At 37.1% G+C, this 20,763-nt stretch overlaps 1 protein-coding gene across 1 annotated transcript in view; it reads right to left on the bottom strand.

The window, feature by feature from the left end:
- Positions 1-20,763, bottom strand: part of SEMA3C (semaphorin 3C) — a 129,453-nt gene that overhangs the window by 51,628 nt on the left and 57,062 nt on the right. The window contains exons 3-5 of the mRNA XM_075490802.1: positions 8,003-8,163; positions 5,474-5,536; positions 440-559 (exon numbers count right to left, since the gene is read on the bottom strand). Coding sequence (XP_075346917.1) covers positions 440-559; positions 5,474-5,536; positions 8,003-8,163 — 344 coding nt within the window. The remainder of the gene's footprint in view (positions 1-439; positions 560-5,473; positions 5,537-8,002; positions 8,164-20,763) is intronic.

Raw genomic sequence — 20,763 nt, 5'->3', positions numbered from 1 at the left:
ATACCTGAATAGTCAGCCCACTTAAGAGCTTCTCCCAGGAATCAGTAACACATGGAAGTTATAAAAAGTTGACTGCATATTTTACTTTTTATCTAACTGGCTATTTCCTTTCAAGTATTTCTTGGCAATTTTTCCAACAAATAGTAGGAATGAGTTTGCCAGACAACGTCAAATAAAAAGTATTATCAAATGTAGCCCAGCATTTGGTATGACTGTGGAATTTTGGACAAACATCATATTTGAGGCATGGCTTTTGATCATGGCTTTGCTTCTTGCTGGTAACAGGTCAGAAAACTAGGGATCTTTCTTCTTTTTCTATTTAACATGGGTGAGAGAACCTATTTGGATCATTGATTTTTGCATTTTCAAAATTTTGACTTTGGGGTAACACGAGTAAGATCCACCACAAAATGAGTGGATGAAATGAAAAGAGACTTACCTCGGACCTGCGCCCTCTGTTGACATACACACACACGGGGCTGAAGGCACCGCTGCCGCAGACATACAAGTGTGTGCGATTGTACGACTGTATCACACGCACAAAATTTCCACAGCCATGCTGCAGGGAAAACAGAAAAAAATAATTTCATATTGGCAAATGTTATTAGATGTTGGGAACTCTAGGGAATAGACATGGTTTATAATTTTAATAGTATCATGAAAACCGCTAGTGAGTTTGGTAGTCTCTGGATTTGAACAGCTGTAGACTTCTGTTCTCTTTTCATGCCATTTTGCTTAGTCTGGGAACTGGGCATTGATTGGGCACCAGAGAGGAGTTACAGAGGACTGTGTGTAACTTTCCCGTCTCCACACAGCAATCTAATTTTCATCCACAGACTTCTCTGTACCTTGCATGGGCCTCTGCAGGAAAACAAGAAGTAACCTTATGAAGTTTCCTTAAGGACATCTCCAAAACAGTCTCTTTTTTCCCCCTAATTTTTTCATCATAGCTGGAGATAATTAAAAAACAAAGCAAGCCCAAATCTCAGAGCCCATTATTTGTGTAAAAATGTCTTTCCAAAACATTAAAACTCTGAATAACACAAAGCAAGTTTGCAATGAATTGTTGCTTCATATGGAAGATCAATGGTAACATCTTCAAATCAGCATGAAAATTAAAACAGAATGTTAAGTGCCGCACAGTTTCACACCATCGGATTTACAGTTTTCTCCTTCCAGCACATCCCTTTCTTCTCTTGCTCTTTCCTTTTTTGACTATGATCAACTGTTAATGCACTTTAGGTTGAAAATAGATTTTTTTTCTGAATATTTTTCTTACTGAGATCCCAGAACTGCCTTCCTGTTCAATCATCCAAACCTTCACCACAGACGGTGAGAACTGTATGTGTTTTGTGAGCACAATATTGGAAACTGTGTCATCAGTCATCTTCATGAAAATCAGTAGAGTTAATCCTTGTTCAGAGGACTGCAGAGTTTATTTATATTTAAAGGCGTTCACATTTTGGTTCAGCAGGAGCTGGTACCATACTACAGCATCTGAAAACTGGTGCATACTTGTAGGTAGTTCAGAGTTCATAGAGGGAGTTTCTCTACAGGGAACGCTGCATGTTCTCACTTAAGTGTTAGCTCTAGCTATATCAGAAAAATCCTTTAACCCAGTCAAAATATATTGTTTCTCTAAAGCTGAAGGCTGTTCCTAAATGTTTGCATTTTCTCATATGCAGCTATCTTAGTTTGGCTCAAAGATGGCCTTAGTAATGTCTTGCTATCAAAATCATGTTTTTCTCAGCAGTACTACGAATCCACATTACAGCTGTGGAAAGGGAAGAAGGACAGGTGAAGTTATACCACTAGCTTATATATGCCAGAGCGTAAACTGAAGCTTTCTTTTCTTGCTGTTTGCAGAAAACTTTTCTAGATGACTCCTAGATAAAGGATTACATGCTGAGAAATCTCAGAATGAAAGTCTTCAGGGATCAGGACCAGGAAACAATTTCTACATGAACAGCACTGGTACGTGGCACTTGCTACTCTGCTTCAGTACCATGCCATGTGCTTTCCAAAGTGTCTATGGCAAGAACTCAGGGGTGGTTAGATGAACGACTCTTTTCTTTAAGGACAGCCTTCTGGGGCAACCATCTGACTCATACTGTGTCTTCTTGTCTCTTAACTGATGATTTACAGACAAGTAACACAAGTTGGCTCAATACCAACATTCTCATATTTTAATGCTGTCTGGCAGGAAGACCATTTTATGGTCTTCTCTGAGCCTTTGCCCATCTCTCTAGCATTGAACCACTGAACTCCAAGTGCAGTTTGCTACACGATTAGTCTGGGTACTGCACTGTGACTTCACAACCCAACAAAGCAAGAAATTGTTATTTCAGAATATATTCTGTAGGACTGCCATTCGAGAGCACCTGTGCTTCAATTTATTTCCCTTTCCTTGATATTGGAGTACTTTGTGCTTTTAAATCAGTCTGGTCTGAGGTGACATGAGACAGTTGTCTTTAGGATGGATGTTTGTCAAAGGCGGTGGCTAAGCTGCAGATATTCACATACTACCAGTGCTTCTGTTGGAGCTGAGACCAAAACTCACTCAGTAGTCTGGGGAACTGCCTTACTGTAGATATCTGAAAGTCAGACATCTATGCCCTAGGATCTCATCACAGTAAATGGAGAGAAATAGATGTCAAACTAATGTAAGCATTCAAGTTAGCCTGGTGAACATACTATTTAGAGGTGACAATTTCTTTTCAGTAACAAAAAAGGCAGCCAAAGATGACAAATTCAGACGCCAATGTTTGTCTAATGGTAGGGCAAATGAACCCCTCCTGAATTTCCTTGGAAAATAATTTGGTGATTGCATAAAGCCCTTTAGTGGCTGCTCCAAGTCTATCTATTCCTCTTTTACCTTGTGATAGTGACTACTCTCTGATAGGCCAAACGTTATCATGCATTCACTCCCTCCCATTCTTTTTTCGTTTGAAATTCTTAATTCTTCTGAATTCATTCTCTGCTTCTCCCATTGTTATCAGGAATGAAACTCACAAGAATGCTATTAAAATAAACCTACACATTTTAAGTTGCAAACAGTGATTTAGCATTGGCTTCTCTTTTTCTCATTATTTCAGTGAGCTTTCAATAAGACACATCATTGATTTTAGTGGGAGCAGCAGCTGCTCTTCAGTACCTTTTTTTTCTCTTTTAAACACTTGAGGACAAATACTAGGAAACTTAATGTAAACTTCTATTTTTGGAACTTAATTTTTCTTCTGCAATGCACAGCTGGGATTAAAAAAATCGGTTAAAGTTGATGCACACGGACATTCTTAATTAACTACGTTACAGGATATCAGCTGTACCCACAATTAAACTGTTGTAAAAACAGAGGTTCTATCCAGAAATCTGTCCACTAATGCAGCAACATTTGGGTACTTCAATATGATTAAAAGCTAGGAAAGTCTCACCACTAAATATCCAAGATTAAAAGTTCTCCGGAGAGTCCAGTACTTAGTAGTGTCTTAGGTTTTTTTCCGATGGATCACATAATTTGCATATTACTTTCTCCTTAGAGTATCATCTATGTTTTTCCTATTTTTGCCTAGAAGATTGTCATCATATGTTGGAAACATGACTAAGACTAATGAAGTTTTGTATTTCAAAGAAAAGAAAATTCCTTAACCAGTCTATCACAAGTTGATGATGCAGTCGACATAGTAACTAGGGTCAACATTAATCACCATTAACAAAGCTATATGTTTTATTTTCACATTTAGTGCAACTTAACAGGCCACTAGCTGTAGAATTTACTGCACACTGCAGTAACCAGAACAATGTAAAGATGTATAGAAAAATAGGATATTCAATAGGAAAAATACTTGTTTTTCACTACCGTAGCTATCAGGAAGGAAAGCAGATAAACTGCCATACCAACCATAATATAGTTATTCATAAAGAATCATTCTGTTGCTCTGCAGCAATATAGTGAATTACTCTCCACAGTTTTGAAAAAGCAATATTACAGCAACACTCCAGCAGGCCAACCTTCTGGTTTCCTTACATTCATCAGCATTTGCAATAGATTTTCAAAATAAAGCCCACACATATTTTTCTTACAAAATGGACTCAGGTGAATTATTGTAACATTGCAGTAACTGAATTGCATGTCATCTGCAGGCTTAGTTAACAATACAAAATGTGTAGCTAAAATAAATAGAAATATTAGGCATGATACAGAGACCTTTGAAATAAACAACAGTTTTTATACTAAATTCAGTGGATTTTTGCATTAATTCCATTGTTTCTGAAATTAAAAGCTATATTTATATACACCTGCTTACGTCCTTCAATCACTTCATTAATTATGATCCTAGATATATGCTGAGGAGTATGTTCCAAAGACAAATATACCTAATGTGAAGGCTTCTGATTTCCATAGGTTTTTTTCTCAAATAAAAATATAAGCAAAATTGCATTGTTTTTTCTTATATATTTAGTAGTGAGAAATTGCAATTTTCTAGCTCGGATTAGATTCTGAATTCTAAAACTAAACTATCTGTTGGAAAACAGCTATATCTAAAGAGCTAAAAAGAAAACCAGGATAAAGACTTTTACGTGCTGCTGAACTGGTAAAAAGTCAAAAGGTAACTGAATAGAATTGAAATGTGACATTCTGCTTTTTGTTTTACAATTTAGCTGCCTTCTGTTAATAAAATCTAGGCATATACAGACTGTAAGTTCAAATTACTTTAGGAAGATAAACATATTAATATACAACTCTGCCAAAGACAGGATCTACTGTATTGTACCACTCACTGGGTCTTTCAAAATACTTCATTTCTATTATCTATAAAGAGCATATAGGGAAATTACCATCTGATTTAGGTCCTTTGGAAGGTGTCTGCATTTCGATGGGAGAATAATGGGAGAATAATCAGCTGTGGTGCAAAATGACTCAACATAACCGCTCCATGGTCTGTGTCTCACATGATTCCAGAGATCATCTATCTTTACCTCTTTCTAGGAAAGCATTCTAGTTTCCACATACTTATTTGGGCATTGTTTTGTGGAAGTAATGGAAAGAGGTGTTTGGGGTGTTCCTGAATCTGGGGTCTTCAGGCTGCAGACAGTGGGTACCACCCCCTGTAGAGTCTGTTCCTGGGGCGAGCAGGCAGCCAGAGAGCTTCCCCACACTGAACAGACTGTTCGGCATCATCCCCAGGACATATCTGGAAAAGTACGGTTACCTAGTTTGACTAGTAACAAGAAAAAAAGGTAAGGAAGTGGACAATGCATATCTTTTTCCATCTGTCAAAGTCTGAAGGTGCATTCTATTTACATATCTTGTTTTTTTCATAATTTCACTTTATCGTTTGTCCTGCAGACCATTTAAAAAGCAAAACAAACACTTCTTTCATTTTGTTTTTGGCTGCACTCAAGGTGCTCTTACTTTATTGCCAAGTATGTAATTTGTGTATGCGTGTGCATGTGCATGTGGATTATAACTTACTGTAGGATCTTTGCCAGCCATTTTGCACTCTTCAACCTTGTTTGCTGACGCTGGCCAGAAAATCTGTAAGGAAAGAAGTATCTTTTAAGTAACATATTTAATACATAATCTGTTTTTTCATGACAACCAAAAAGCATTTCACTGTCTAATTTACACCAATAAGTTAATATTTGGATATCATTTACACCTTGATTATAAGGCAAAAAGGGATTTTCACTGATAAATGAAAACAACTTTCTGTCTAGCATGCGGTAAACAAAATAAAGGCCCAGGTCTTTGGCTGATAGAAATTCATTTTATTAAATACTTTTACAATAAGTTAATCAATTTATTTAAACTTCTTTCTTCTAAATAAGAGATATTTTCATCATAATTGTCTAAATTATTGTCCAACTTTACTCTTTTGCTTCTACTGAACTTCTAGCAATTGTTCACACTAGAAATCAGAAGATTAAAATATTGAAAGAAGGGTTCTTGCAAAAATGTTTCGGTTTTAACAGTAAAGGTTTGGATATCTTATGATAAAACCTGCTTAAAATCTTGAGATTTCAGGCTGATTTCTTGATTTCTTACCAAGATATCTTGCACTACAGACAGTTTTCTTACAGAGACTTCAATGTCTGAATGTTTAGCTGATCTATACTCAAACTCTAAAGTTTTTGAGCTTCTTCCATTATTTATTTTGATTTTGAAATAGAAAAGACATCCATTAGAAATCTCTCCCTAGAAATTTAGCAGGTGATAGAGCCTGATAACATTTAGCCTCAAGATAACATAAATAATAGCATTAAAAGATCTCTGTATATATATACACAGACGTATATATATACAGAGAGTTGTAGGTATGTATGCATATGTATATAGGGTTTCTATAGAGGCATAAGATTAGCAAAATGAATCTGTTATAAAAATAAACAAACGAAAGAACGTGTGGAATTGCAGAGATTAATCCTGAGCCTAATACTGGGTGATCACATTTGCTGCCAGAAAATTTCAGGTGTTTTTGCTTTCTGTTAGTTTGTTTTGTTCTTGTTTTTCCAGGCCTAAATAGACTGTTGAAATGCCTCACAGCTTTATACTGCAGAATATATTTCGTGGCACAGAGGCCTTCCTATCTAACGGAACCCTGCACAGAATTAAAAGCGACCTGCTAAGGGAAGGCTGAAGCGTGCGTGCGGGAGCACAGCAGAGCCCAGACAAGGGCGGCCAGATCACTGGTGAGGTGGGAATTAGCAAAAAGGTCACACGAGCTATTTCAGATCAGAGAAGGTGGCCCCATTTCAGAGGAAGATTTCTGTGCCGTTACGAGGAGGAAGGACACGTTCACGCCATCACACGAGAGGCATTTAATTTAAATGTGTAAGTTAGAGTTAGCCTCCCCGGACTCCCTGCACAATCAATTCAGGTAGACAGGCATGTCCAGAGGGTGATTCAGAGCAAAGCCTAATTTAAGTGCTCTTAATCACCCTCCAGCGGGGCCTCTCTCTCTCTCCCGACACATTAAAAGCCTTGCCTCTTAAGGAAGGCATTTAACTTCGCTGCTGCAAGCTGGGTATCTCTGCCCCTCGATACTCCTGAGGTAGAGTAATAAAGCCCATAGATTAAAAGATCAGATGAATTTGGTGGAACAAGGCCTATACGGTACACTTTAAGGTAGCGTGGTAGCTGTGATAATCTAAAGATAGGCAAGGCAAAGTCTGTCGAGAGGTAATATCTTAACAGCCAGGCTGCTGGGCATACAAGCACTTCTGCAGGCCACTTATTTTAAAAGCAGAGAAGCTGGATTTGAACTGGCTATGGAAACAAAAGAGGAATCTGTGAAAGTGGTTTAAACATTTGATAAATCGATTCTTTTCATATCAGGCTGCCTACTACCGTTTGGGGAGGTGGGACACAAGAGTCCTTAGAAAATGGCGTCTTGATAAGTGAGAGAAGAGGCCGTAAAAGAGGTGGCGTCAAGATGGAGATGAGGGTCATAGTGTCCAAAAAACCCCAAACAAGAGGTGTCTCAGTGACCCAACTGAAGGGCAAGGGCTGACAGAGACATAACAAAAGATTGGAAAATAGTTTGGCGATTAGGCTTCAGAGTACAAAACAAAAATAAATATAGTTGAAGGTTAAAGGCAACTCAGTCCCTATTGTTTTTTCCCTATGGCCTGAAAATGATCGCATGTATCTTATTCTTTCTTACAGGCTTCTTTCAAAAGTGCATCTCTAAATTATCTTAAATCTTGGAGAGGAGTGGAAACCATCAAGCCATACAAATTTTCCTTATGAGGCCAAGCCATTCTGAATGTCGCTTCAAAAGGAGTAAACAGGTCAGTTTTTAAACAGTGTTTGAGGAGCAGCCATGCTAACAGTTTGTTCATCTTGTATTACACATAAACCAAGGACTAACAGTTCAATAAGGTGCGTGCCTGGAAGCAGAATAATGCCTGCTGCAAAATAATGAAATACACAGTTTTTGTCGTAAAAACAAAGGCATATAGTAAAGCAATCTTGGATTCTCAAAATAAATCTTGAACTTACACTGAGAGGGTCCTGGCTTATATTATTAATATTCAAAGACAGAATATGATCCTTGCTGCCCACATAGATCCGATCCTGATCTTCATCCATTAATAATATCCTGTAATCCAGGGGACTGTGGGATATTCTGTGATATTCGGATGTCTTAGTTTCTTGCAGCTCTGAAATAGTAAAGACAAGAAGTTAGTAAAGCGGTTCAGTTGCCTTTCTCACTTCACAACTTCATTTCTTTCTAAACAAAGGCATCTTTGAACACAAGTGGGGTCAGTAAGAGAAGAAAAACCCTCATCAGACACTTGGTAATAATGTAATGGTTGAGTTAAAACGCATTTCCCTTTCCCAGTTTGAATGCAATTTTTTTATACATTAAGTAACTAGACATATCTCATAAAAATCAGGTATTGCTGTTACTCATTCATCTAATTAATTCTTATTTTAATGGATATGATTATTTACAGCTTTGGCTTTTAAAGAAGATCATATATTAAATTAATCAATGTGCTCAATACATTTTGAAGTTTATGACAGCAGAAAATCCACAAGATCAATGAAAACTACATAAGAACAGTTTACTTCCTTTTCCTAAAAGGGGGCTTCACTAAGAATAGGTTTTTATCATTTTCAAGGTCAAATTTTTTTTAGTTCTTCATCACCACGCACAGCTTATTTAAAAGAAAAAAAAATTATTCAGTCAAACCTAAATGTGTTCATTTATTCAGTTGTTTGTTTATGGGATTTGGATCAAACTATCAAAACTGTGAACTAGCTCTTTTTTTTTTCCACATAAAACTTTCTTCAATGAAGTGAAGTGAAAAATGTCCTTTGATCTCAGTAATGCAGGATCAGGCCTATTACAGGAATAGCACAAGCATCTGCAATATAAGTATTACTTGCTGCCCTTGAGAAAGCTCAGCCTTCCTGTCTTTGCTTGGTCAATATATTTTGACTCCCACTCAGATTATTTTTCTTTTCAGTAATAACAGAAGGGATATTTCTCAAGAGCTGAGAATGGAAAAACAAAACTTTAATAATCAATTTCTCCTTATTCAAATATTTAACATATAATTATGCTTTCTTACCTCATGAGCATTATTATTGGATTTTGTTCCCTATGACTCTAAAAGGGTGGCAAATACACAGTACATATGAAAATGAAGCCCTCCTATAATGTTCATTCATAAATCTAAGAACTGAGTCCACATCCCTTTTGCAAACTGTTTGTCTGGCTTGTCAATGTTGCTAAAGACTATTTTTTGCTAAAAGCAAAGTTTTTGCTCACTAGTTCCCTATAGAAAACAGTAGATGTCTTATCCAAAAATAATCATCTATGCCTTTTAGATGACTAGATTAACATGGGTTAATGATATTTTGGAAAACAAAACTCTCAAAACAAAAATATTTTTGGATATTTGCTCTGTTAAAAAAAAAAAGTGTGCCTAAAGTATGCACTTTCTGTAAAACACATATTTAGCTGGAAGCATAATTTTTTCTTTGAAAACTACTTTGAGAGCAATTTTTTATAAGCTGTAGACAACATACAGGCAAAGGCTGCAGTCTTAGGACTTATATCTGTCTACTAGAGATCTAATGATTGAAAGAACACTTATCAGAATATGATTTGCATTGATAAATGCGATACATAGCTCTGCTTAATTTTTATCATGATTGTTAAATAGTTTCATAGGAAGATGGAAAAGTATCTTCAATTACTGAAAGATATGATGTTTTGATTCACTTAGACGTGTGACAGCTTTCAGGAGCTAAGGGTTGCCTACATGCATTGATTATAGTAATATTACAAAAATTGACAAATAATATTTCTATTTCGTATGTCCCTAACAAAAGATAAACATACAATCAAGATTTATAGTCTGCACCTAAAAGCTTAAACCGAAACAATGCTCATTAAATATATATGACAATTGTCCACATCATTTTCAGAAGTCTTTCTTCAGTGCTTGAAAAATCAATTGTTTTACTTAATTTAAAAATATCCCCCGTGTAAGCTTTTAGCTAGGATTTTCAAAGGCACCTGGGAGACTCACCAGCATACTGCCATTAAAATGAAGTCCCTTTGCCCTCTCTGAAATTCTCCGACTGACCTTCCATAACAAGCCTGAGAAGCTAGCGCTCACCCCTTTTCCTGGTGGCCTTACTGTAATATTTGGCAGCTGTAAGGTGAAACTTAACCTTCTCATAACTGTGTATTTGATATTCTAGGAAAGCACAGATAAACTGGGAGAGGCAGCAGTTTCCCGCACAACACTGGGTAAATGTGAGCACAGTGATTGCATAATAGAATACTCGTCCTTATTGCTTCAGTGACTGATGATTGCCAAAGAATAAGCCATGATTGACATAAAAGATGATCAAGATCATGATGATTGTTTTTAAGCAAGAGACAAAAATAGAGATATTTGACTTCCACAACATTCATTTATTAAAATACATTATTTTCCTGTATTTTTAACCTCTTTGCAATGGTATTATTCTTTCTAAGGCACCTGAAGGGTAATCTGTCTCCATCAAGCCGCTGCTGAGGAGAATACCTTATGACATGCCACTAGACTACAAAAAGTCAACACCACTCATAAGAGGGAAGGAAAACCCTGAAACAAATACTCTCATACAGATTTATTAGTTTTATTTCTTTCAGTGCTGAAGCTTACAGTTTATTAGCCTCTTAGGGCTATGGGAAGGAAATTTATAATTAATCAAATTTCCTTTTCATTTAACAAAATTTACCACACAATCACCCAAGAAAATTTGATTTTTTACTATCTGAGTGTTGTTACTTGGAAAAGGTGGTGGCTAGAAAGATGCTTTTCATCTCCAAAAGTTTTTGTAAAAAAATGATGTAAACATTTACTGACCTTCAAAGCAAATTCTATTCCATGCTTTGGGAATTTAACCAAACATTCGAGGCAGTAAGCCCTGTATGGAGAATGGTGTTGTGGACAGCTCTCTGTGAATATTAACAATTTTGTTTGGTAGGAAAAAAAAAGATTAAAATATATTCCATATGCAAATAACTGTCATCCTTAATGATACAGAAATAATCTTTGTTCACCCTTTTTTCATCAGTCAGTGAATTTAGTTTTGGCTTTCCTCAATGATAAAGCCAATACCACCTTGATTCCTAGTGTTAGAAATCTGATCTTAGAGGACAGGTTATATAGCTCTTGTCCCTTTTAATGAAAAACAAAAGCTTCAGTGAACTGTCTCCCCAGAACTATTATTATTATTGAACTGCACATTTTGGAGATCCCAATGACCGGGATTTTTCTCCATACACAGTGTACAGCTTCCTGACAATTAGGCAGTTTAACACCTACTCTTTAATTATCCTTCTAACCACCACAAAAGTTAACGCAAGTACTACTTTTTAAAAAGTTGTGTTCTCACAGGAGAAACAACAAAATATCTGTGTAATAGCCATTATTAACATCACAAAAGCCTTTGTAACACTCAAAACTCATTGTGTTGGCCAGAACAAAACAAATTACAGCTATCGGAGACTGGAAATGCAGGAAGGTGGAGATATCTCCCCTGCTGACAAACACAGCCTGTCATACCCAAATTGTCCAACCTGCATATGGGCATATGAGCTAGATCCACTCATCAGGTTGTCCTCTGAACATCTTATTTAATCACTCAGCATCAACCTTTCATCACTCCTTAATTCAAATTCACTGGTGTCACAATGCTGAAAACACAGCCTGACTTTCCTAACGTACAGGTGATAATAATCCCTAATATGTAAGATAAGACCCTAATATAAGTGATTTCCTCGGTAGACATTTTATACTAATATAGATGTTTGATACTTATGTTACTGAAACTAATACAATTTTTGGCAGGACCTTCCCAAAATAACATTATTTCCTATTCACAGACCCACATAATCACTTGTTACTGAAAAGTTCAACATAATCAAGAAATTATATTGCAGAGTTTGGTAAGCTACAGCTGTGGTATGCAAGCATCCAGAGCCCAAGTTCAAAGCACTGAGTTTATCCACAGATAAGCTGTAGATAAGCTACAATACGTGAAAGAGTACACGCAGTTGTCTCTGCACTATACCATCCCTGGGTTTCCAGTCTGGCAGGGATTCTTTAAGCAAATCTAGGATGCTCTGTCAAGCTTTTAATTTAGGATCCCCCGTGGTAAAGTACAAGAAATAGTATGTTTTCCTCCTCTTTTCTGCTGGCATAAGGATTCAGTCTCAGAAGGTTGTTTATGGTGAAGTTCAGAGCAGAGGCAGAGATTTGGTGTATGTGCCTCAAAAAAAGCAGGGAGTAAAGCATAGCAATCCAGTTTCACATGCAGCACCACAATGGAGGGGAGAAAACATAGCTTTCCGGAAAGATGGGCTACATCTCCCCAGGGAACCTCTGCTGCCCAAATTGGCATGGATTTTAGGTAGCCTGAGTGATTTGGAAGTCAGCAATACAATGCTGTTTTCCTTTATTCGCTCATGGGGTATGGGGTCCACAAACGACAGGCCTTGTGTACATCCAGCAGTAGGCTTGACAGTATTAGCTTTTAGTTCAGGAGACTGCAAGACTCTCTTAAGCCTCATTAAACCTTCAGTTTGTGCCAACAAATATGCCAGCCCATGCCAAATGTGAAACTGCAATGTAAAAATCTCACCTTCCAGGAGCTGGAATGAAACCAATTTTCCTTTTTTTTTTTCTCTTTTTTTTCTTTTTTTCCCCTAGAAATAAATATCTAAGTACAATGATGTTTTTGCTTATAGCATCAAATGAAAATGGCACCCTTTTACTCACAGGTTACTTCTGGACAGGTGAAAAAATAATTTGCACGTATAAATTTAGAGAGAGACTGTACATAATGTTGCTAGCATTGAAAGGAATGGTTATATCTTTTAAAAATGTGAGTGGAATCAGAGGTATCTGCAAAGTTACAAAACATAATGTCAAAAAATGCTTCAGCCAGAAGAAAAGCTCAGTTTTATTTTAGTTTAAATAATTTACTTTCTATTTTGTATTGACTAACTTCTCTGTTTTGTACCTTATTAGTAGAAATTACTGGAAAAGATCTAGTTAAAAGGTATCAGATTTCATAAGAATCTAATAATTTTAACTATTGTTTTCTTCGCCTTATTTCTGATTTTTTACTGTAAAGACATGGAAGAAATAAATGTATTATGTTTATAGTTTACATAGTACCTGTGGAAAAAGTATGCTACTTATAACATTGCTTTTCAACCCTATGAGGATACAGTATGACTATTTGTTTAATTTTATGTATGGAAAGAGAACAAGGAAAGTCTGAAATATTTCCTTTCAAAACTTCAGAACAAGTCACCTTTGCACTGTCGATATTCCTTTTCTTTGAAGAAACCTGTATTGATTCCTTCTGCTTAAGGGGGTGAGATAAGAGAGCTGTTAAAGCATTTTGCCACTGCTCATGCAGCGTTCAAACTAAAACCCAACCCTCAGCCAGCTCTCAAGTGAAGCTGATTATAAATGGGTACGCAGTCATTTGGCCAAAGAACCATAAGCAGCCAGATGTGCTACTAGTCAGTCCCTTGTGTGCCTTAACCACACGGGGCCCAAAAAGCTCAGGTGGACCTTTGACCTTTTCTTTATCTCTTTGTCTCTTCTTTACGCATGAGAAGTCTTTGCACTTTTTTTTTTAATGCTGTTAGAATGAAATTTGGCGTTTTGTATACGGAGGTAATAGGTTTATAAGGACTGGAAATCACAGATGTGCGCACTTGCTAGCTGTCTGAAAGGGTTTTAATTACATTTTTATTTAAAAAAAAAAGAGCAAGTGAGAGGGGAGAAAATAGATTTACAAGTGCTCATAAAAGCACAGGCTAACTAATTAACAAGATCACTTGGAGGATAGGGAGGAAGGGAGTTCAGACAGTATAGGCTGAAACAGAAGTCCTCTTTGCCCAGAGCTAAAATGTATAATTTGCTAGAAGGAAACTTAATTGCTGTATTTGGAATGAGAGTAAATAACACAGAAATGTCAACAATATCTAAATATGATCTGGTTTAAATATACACCTTGAATACTTGCTGGTATATTTGCTAAACGAGTTGAAAATGGAATTTAAACATTACTGGATTCAGATAGTGCCGTCTTTTATAAATAGAAACAATAGCACCAAGGTGAAGTCTTTGGAGAATCAGGCCCAGAGGTAGCTCTAGCATGTCTGAAGAACAATCTGTCACCTTGAGCAGCTCAACATACACACTAGGAGCAGTAAAACACTCAATCGCTCTTTGTGAAAGGGAACATGTGTCGATAGGAAAAGACATACCAGTTAATAGTTGACCTTAAGCAGAGCATTCACATATGTCAGTAGATGAGTCCTTTTTTTTACAATTCAAAAGACATACAGATGTCCTAAAATCTTGGTAACTCATAGACTTTTAAAAGATCACAATGGATTATTAACTGGCTTTTGATGTTGGGGTTTTTTAAAAGTTGCACTGAAAGGGGAATCGCTCATGACAGAGTGCTGTTTTATTAAAGCTATCAAAAACTATCAAAGAATTTTTCATCTTTGATTTGCTACTTTGAAGAATGAAGGAGGGGCAGATCCACTGAGGTGTGGGCAGCTGCCAGTTTTGTGCGGGAGGAATGTGTTTTCTAAGCAAAGGCAAACACACGATGCGAGAAAGTCACTTACTTGTGTGTGGCAAAATATATTAACATGGCTCTGTGGAACATTCATCAACCCAACATACGCTGCAAGGTTAAGTGCATTTTTATTGAAGCTTTACATTATGAGAACAGACACTATTAAAATGCTGATTTTTTTTTTGACTTACAGATATTGTCATGATGAAATCATACCACATTCCACAATAGAAGCCCCAATCCGAAACAAAGAGGAAAAATATGTCAACTTTTTCCAAACTGAAGTTGCATAGCTATTCCAAGTCTTGCCAAATATTCCAGTATTGAGATTCCTTCATTGACAATTATGCAAGACCACCCACACCCTCCAGCCAGCCTGTCTCTCTAGGGTGTAGACACTTCTTGGCATAATTTTCAGATTATTCCTCCACTTACCTCACTGTAAACCTGGAATAACTCCTCTGAAGTCTGTATAGGTGTTTCAATAAAACCATTGAAAAGTAGGCTTCTTATTTTTTAATAAGTATTGTGCGGTTATAATGTTACTGATCATCAACTTTATCCCTTTATATAATCGCAATTTGTGGGTTTTATTTCAGAAGATGTCACAAATACTGCCACTCTACAGAACTTTCCAGAAGAAGATATCTGATTTTTCAATATTACCTTGCTCATTTCTGCCCATTATTAACCTGTCCAGGCTTTATTCTCATTTTTGTCCTACAACCAGAGAGACAACTTTGGCAAGTGTGGAGAGCCATAAAGACAGGTCAACTGGGTTTAAGATTACTGCAGCTGAGTTAGCCACGTCAGATGGGAGCCAGTCTTCTCCGTGTCTTGTGTATAAAGAACTTGTGTGTAACAGCCGTGCAATGTACAAGCTGCTCTCCAAGAGTTGTAAGCTGCATACTTCAAAGTCTGCACAGTTATACAGAGTTTACCCTTTTGTTTCTTTCCAACAGACACAGAGAGGGTCCTTGCCACATTGCCTAAGGCTGCACAAGCTCAACCCGTCTCACTAGCCTGGGTGCACACAGTTGGCTTTGCCATTGGTGCTTGAGATGTTTTTCTTTTCCAGATGCAGGAATGAGAAGCTTTCAGTTGCCAAGTATGACATTATTTTTGAGATGGAGCAAGAAAAAAAGCCACATCCGTGGAGAAGTCAGACAAATTCCACATAATTTTACTTATTCTGGGAGCAGTATATCTTTTCATTGTAATCTCTTGTGCTTTCTCTCTTGCTCTTTTTTCTAGTGGACCAGCAATTACGTCATTGGAGGAACGGCTGTGCTTCCTTCTGCGATGCTCAGTCACACAGAGAAATGTTCCAAGTAGCTATCAGACTAACTGGCCAGCTGAAGCCCTGACTGTATGCAGACACCAAAACTCTTTGATCCAAATTTAAAGAAAGATATGAGAAATGGAAGAAAGTGAACTATTGTAATTGTCTGTCTGAAAAATGAATTAAAACTGAAGCTAGTGCTATTCTCCAAGTCAGAACTGGGCAACAACATAAGAGTTGTGAGGTGTTCTCCCAATTCATTCATCTTCATCCTGTTTGCCACCACATCCCCCTCCCAGGGTTGACCTCTGGGAGGAGAACGAGGTCCGAGTGGACTTCTCATTAGTTTTGCATCTCATTCAGGCTGTTATTTTTGTGATAAAAGCAAACCTCTTTAGACTTAGGCTTGACTACCTTACTATTTACTCTCCACAAACTGATCTGGCAGATGATGTCAACTGGGACGTTTTTGAATGTTGGGGAGGGAGAGAGAGGAGCAGGGAGAGTCTAAGTAAGGTTGAGTGAAAGGTAGGCTTTTTATTGCTAGAATTGTCTTTCTTTGCAAGTTTACCTTCTGTTTCAGTGTAAGAGTGTACTTTGCAGGTTTACTGAGGTAGCCTGTAGACAGTGAAGGCATAATTTGCCCTTTGCATAATTGACAGAGGCAGCTACTACCCAGATGTGCAGTTTTGAGGTGTTAATACATTTTCATTGATGTACTGACAACCGTGCCTCTGAATTGCAGTGAAGAACTATCAAATGTTGCAAAATAATCAACACCTTAAATAATGAAAGTATGATAGCAGTCTCTTAACTTCTTTTCTGACCGAAAAAGCTCCTCACATCAACTCACATACACAGTCTTTCTTTTTCTCTCTGAGCATATTGTCATTAAGCTGCAGAATTACTCTTGTTGCTAGAGCTAATAAAAACTCATTGAGAAAACACAGCTCAACCACTGGAATATTTCATTATGGTTTCTGTAATAAAGTAAGAACCCACTTCACTGTGGTGAGGCAGAGGAACCCTTTTCATTATATTCCTTTCTCTCCTTCAAAGAGCAACCTCCCCAGAGATTCAGCCAATCTCTGTATATCTAGGATTGGCATTACTGCCTTTGCTGCAGTAATCCTTGTCTTTATTGGTGTTACCAACTTTAGCTGCAATTTTAGCCATGCCACTTTATCCACAGATCTCCTTAAAACATATTGGTCCTTTCTTCGGCAGTCACTTCTCACCCCTACTCTGTATAAAAAAGGGCAACTTAGTATATGCAGGCTTGGTTACAGTTTCATTAGTACTATTATCATTTTAATCAAATTAGGATTAGCTATCAGGCAAACATCAGGCATAAAGAGATCAAGCTAAATCCCAAGTGCTTAGCTGTTATTCATTCTTCAGTAAAATAATGTAAGATTTACTCAGCCATGAGCTGAAGAAGGCTTGGAGGGCAGTATTTTACATTCAAAAGAATTTCATTAATAAATTCATATCAATTGATTGGTGAATTAAAGGGTGGTATTTTTAGACACAGACAATTCTGAATACAGAGGGATGCTCATAAAAGAAGCCAAGTTGTTTATAGCAAAAATAAAGAAACAGGTATGTGGGATGGTGGGTATCACATACAACTAGGTAAACTACTGCTTCCTTTTTTAGTGTGTTTTCTTGTTTCCTATCAGTATCAGTATGTCAGCCAATGGTATGCACATACCTGGTGTCTATACACTCTTTTCTATATATCAGATAATCATCTCTATACACCAAGTCTACAAAGTTAGCAAGCTCTGCTTTACATCTGGGAAGGATAAAAGAAACACTTATTCTTGCTCCACTACGTGAGAAAACAAAGCAGCTGGAGGTCAACAAATGGCATCCCCCCTTCAGTGAACCTTCAATGAACCCCTAGTCCAGCATGATGCCAGAAGGGTCATTATATTGGAGATAACGAACTTTACCAAAAGAGACAGCCACACTCGATTCCACAGTTCTTTCACAACTGTATTTATCCAAATCTCCTCTTGGTATTTCTACTTCTAGAACAGAAATATTAGAATAGGAGAATACTTCTCCACAATATTCTTCATTCTTTTTCCTGTATTTCTTTGTTGTTCTGTATGGTTAAAGTACCCTTGTAGCCTAATTTGGGCTCTTTGATTAAATTTGCTTTTGCATCCAAGAGGCCACCCAGCCTTTTGCATTGACAGGAAGCAAGCTGCTTTCTGGACGTGGGTGTTTGGGATGCCTCCTGAAGCCAAGGAAAGTTTGGTTTGTGAGAAGAGCAAAGGTCAAGCCTATCCTTAAATGTTTTCCTGTTGTTTTTTTTTTTCCCTTGAAATACATTTTTCTGGTATATTAAATGCATTCACTCCCATCAGAGGAATAGCCATGTGGTTTCATCAGATTGCACATTAAGGGTTTTGCTTTTTTTTTTCCAAATTACTGTAATGCCACAACCTGCTTCACTGGACACAGGGGGTTTGGCCACGTCCCCCAGAGGACCTCGGAAATTGGACGCAACTGGACATAATTAATTTCATTGTCAGTGTTCACTGTTTGTGTGGTTGAACATGTAGGACTGTTATGAGTATTTTCAATTTTAAATTAATTAAGACTTAGGGGTTTCTTTTAATGTCAACTTCAAAAACAAAATACTTCCAAGCATGTGTGCATTGAATATTATTTTATTTAAGCTTATTTTATTTCTGTATGGATTTGGAAGCTGGAAGTGGGTCTGTCACTGTTAGGTGTCATTTTTGAGATGTGGCTCAGTGGGAGTAGGAGTGCTGTGCTCAAGCCCCGCAGGGAGACGTGTTCAGTGGGTAGCGTGCTTGCTGTTTAAACACACAGAATGTAACCGTATTTCACTCTTTTTCGCACCGTGAAGACTGACACAAAGAGTGAATTTAGGAACACATTCCAGAGCTGCATGCTACCATCAATCTTCAAGTGATCACCAGCTGGTATTTGGGTGCACAATAAAAGTCATGTTTAGTGGGCTGAGCATAGCCTGGTGGATTAGAGTCCACTCACTCTAAATCCTATTCTGCTGGTATTTTGCTTTTTGACTTAAGACATGGCACATAAACTCTCCGAGTTGCATATGTAAAGTGGAAGTAACAGTTTGCTATTTATTTGACTGGGTTGTTTTGGGGTTGCACTTGGTAATGTACGAAAAAGCCTTTGAAATTAAAATGAAATAGCTGGAGGAGGTTATTTCAAGCGTATTTCACATGCAAAAAGAGAGATATTTTGTTTGTTTGTTTTAAGTCCAGACTCTTCAGACTTAATAAGCTCAGCCAAAACTCTGGTTTGGATTTAAGAGATAACTTTTATGCTTTTCTGTTTAGATTTCATCTGAACGGGAAGCCATTTAAACAAATAAACCTTCTGAAGTCAGTCACTCCGTGTTTAAAGTAGACTTGCCGTATTTATTCGGCAGGATGACCATCTAGTATTTGGCCAAAAGAAGGAAAAAAAGTATAAGAATTTCCCCTCTTGCTTGTCCACAGATATAAAACAAAATTAGATAAAACCTACTTGTTTATATTCAACTCTCAGTTATGAAGCGTGTCATTATTACAACAATACCACTTTTAGATAATGGTAGGCTCTAACAGGAGTGAGCTATTAGTTCATTTGGATGTACAGAACATCAGCAAAGAGAAAAAGGAAGAGAAATCATTGCTTCCAGGTAAAAAGCAGAAGAGTCAAGAAGGGTAACGTACACTGGTAAAGTACTACATGGACCTCTTACATGTTCAGCATAGAAATAGCAGGTTCAAGGAAGGGAGGACTCAAACAGCAATCCAAAACTGAAGGGTATTTAGATTCCTGACAGATTAAAATTATCACACTGCAGGTATAGGATAGGAAGTGGTAGTGGACAGTATAGGATAGAAGTCAACCACACTCAACCACTTATCTCTGTAGCAAACTACTAATTGTAGCAGAGGATGACACAAGTGCCCGCAGTATATGACTGTGTTCTTGATCCTGAAACAAAATAAAAATTGCACTAACTTTAAAGGCAAAATTCACAGATTGTGTCCTTTGTTTATGCCCTGTACTCATACTTTGGAAGTACAAGCAAAATAAAGTGGCTATTCATTTAAAGCATAATGTACAAATACCTAGAACAAAGGAGATTTGTTTCATGATCAGAACAGGGAACTATAAGTCAGAACTCCTGGGCACTTGCTCTCTGACCTTGAACAAATCTCTCACCCTCCATTTATGTCAGTTTAACCATCTGCTATATGTTTATAACAACACTTACCTGTCTTTCAGAATTACTATCAAGTTCAACTAATGTATGTTTGCTAAAAAAAAACCCAAACAAATGAAAGGCATTTTTATGTTCAAGGAATTATTCTAATTCATGTTCCTGCTAACCATTTAGGCTTATTGCATAATACATTTAAATCACTCCATTGTACAGGTACATATGCTTTAGTGTTTCTGTGTCATATAAAGTAATACCACTTAATGCACAATCAATTTCAGCTCCATTAAATAGATAATGCCATGAATTCTATTGTAGTAGAAAGGAAATCTCTACCATGTGATTGTGACAGAGTAAATGACACAGTTCTGAATAGCTTTTAATCAGAATTTGTTTACTAAAGGCATGTTAACTTCTCTAGGTTTGCCCATGAGGAGGAATGCCAAACAGTGACCTTTTGCACTCTTAGCTTGAATGCAAAATATTTTTAACAAGTCTTTTAGCTGGTGTTCATTCAATAGGGCTTTCACTATTATATAAGACATATTTTGACTAGTTACCTTAAATAGCTTCACCTTCATAGCAGTTCACTGTATACTTCAACTGTTTATCAGTTATGAAAAACTAAAAGCA

This window comes from Mycteria americana, chromosome 1 (assembly GCF_035582795.1).
Source record: "Mycteria americana isolate JAX WOST 10 ecotype Jacksonville Zoo and Gardens chromosome 1, USCA_MyAme_1.0, whole genome shotgun sequence".
Taxonomy (NCBI): Eukaryota; Metazoa; Chordata; class Aves; order Ciconiiformes; family Ciconiidae; genus Mycteria; species Mycteria americana.
Note: the sequence above shows the minus strand (reverse complement) of the source record. Positions and strands in the feature narration are given on the sequence as shown.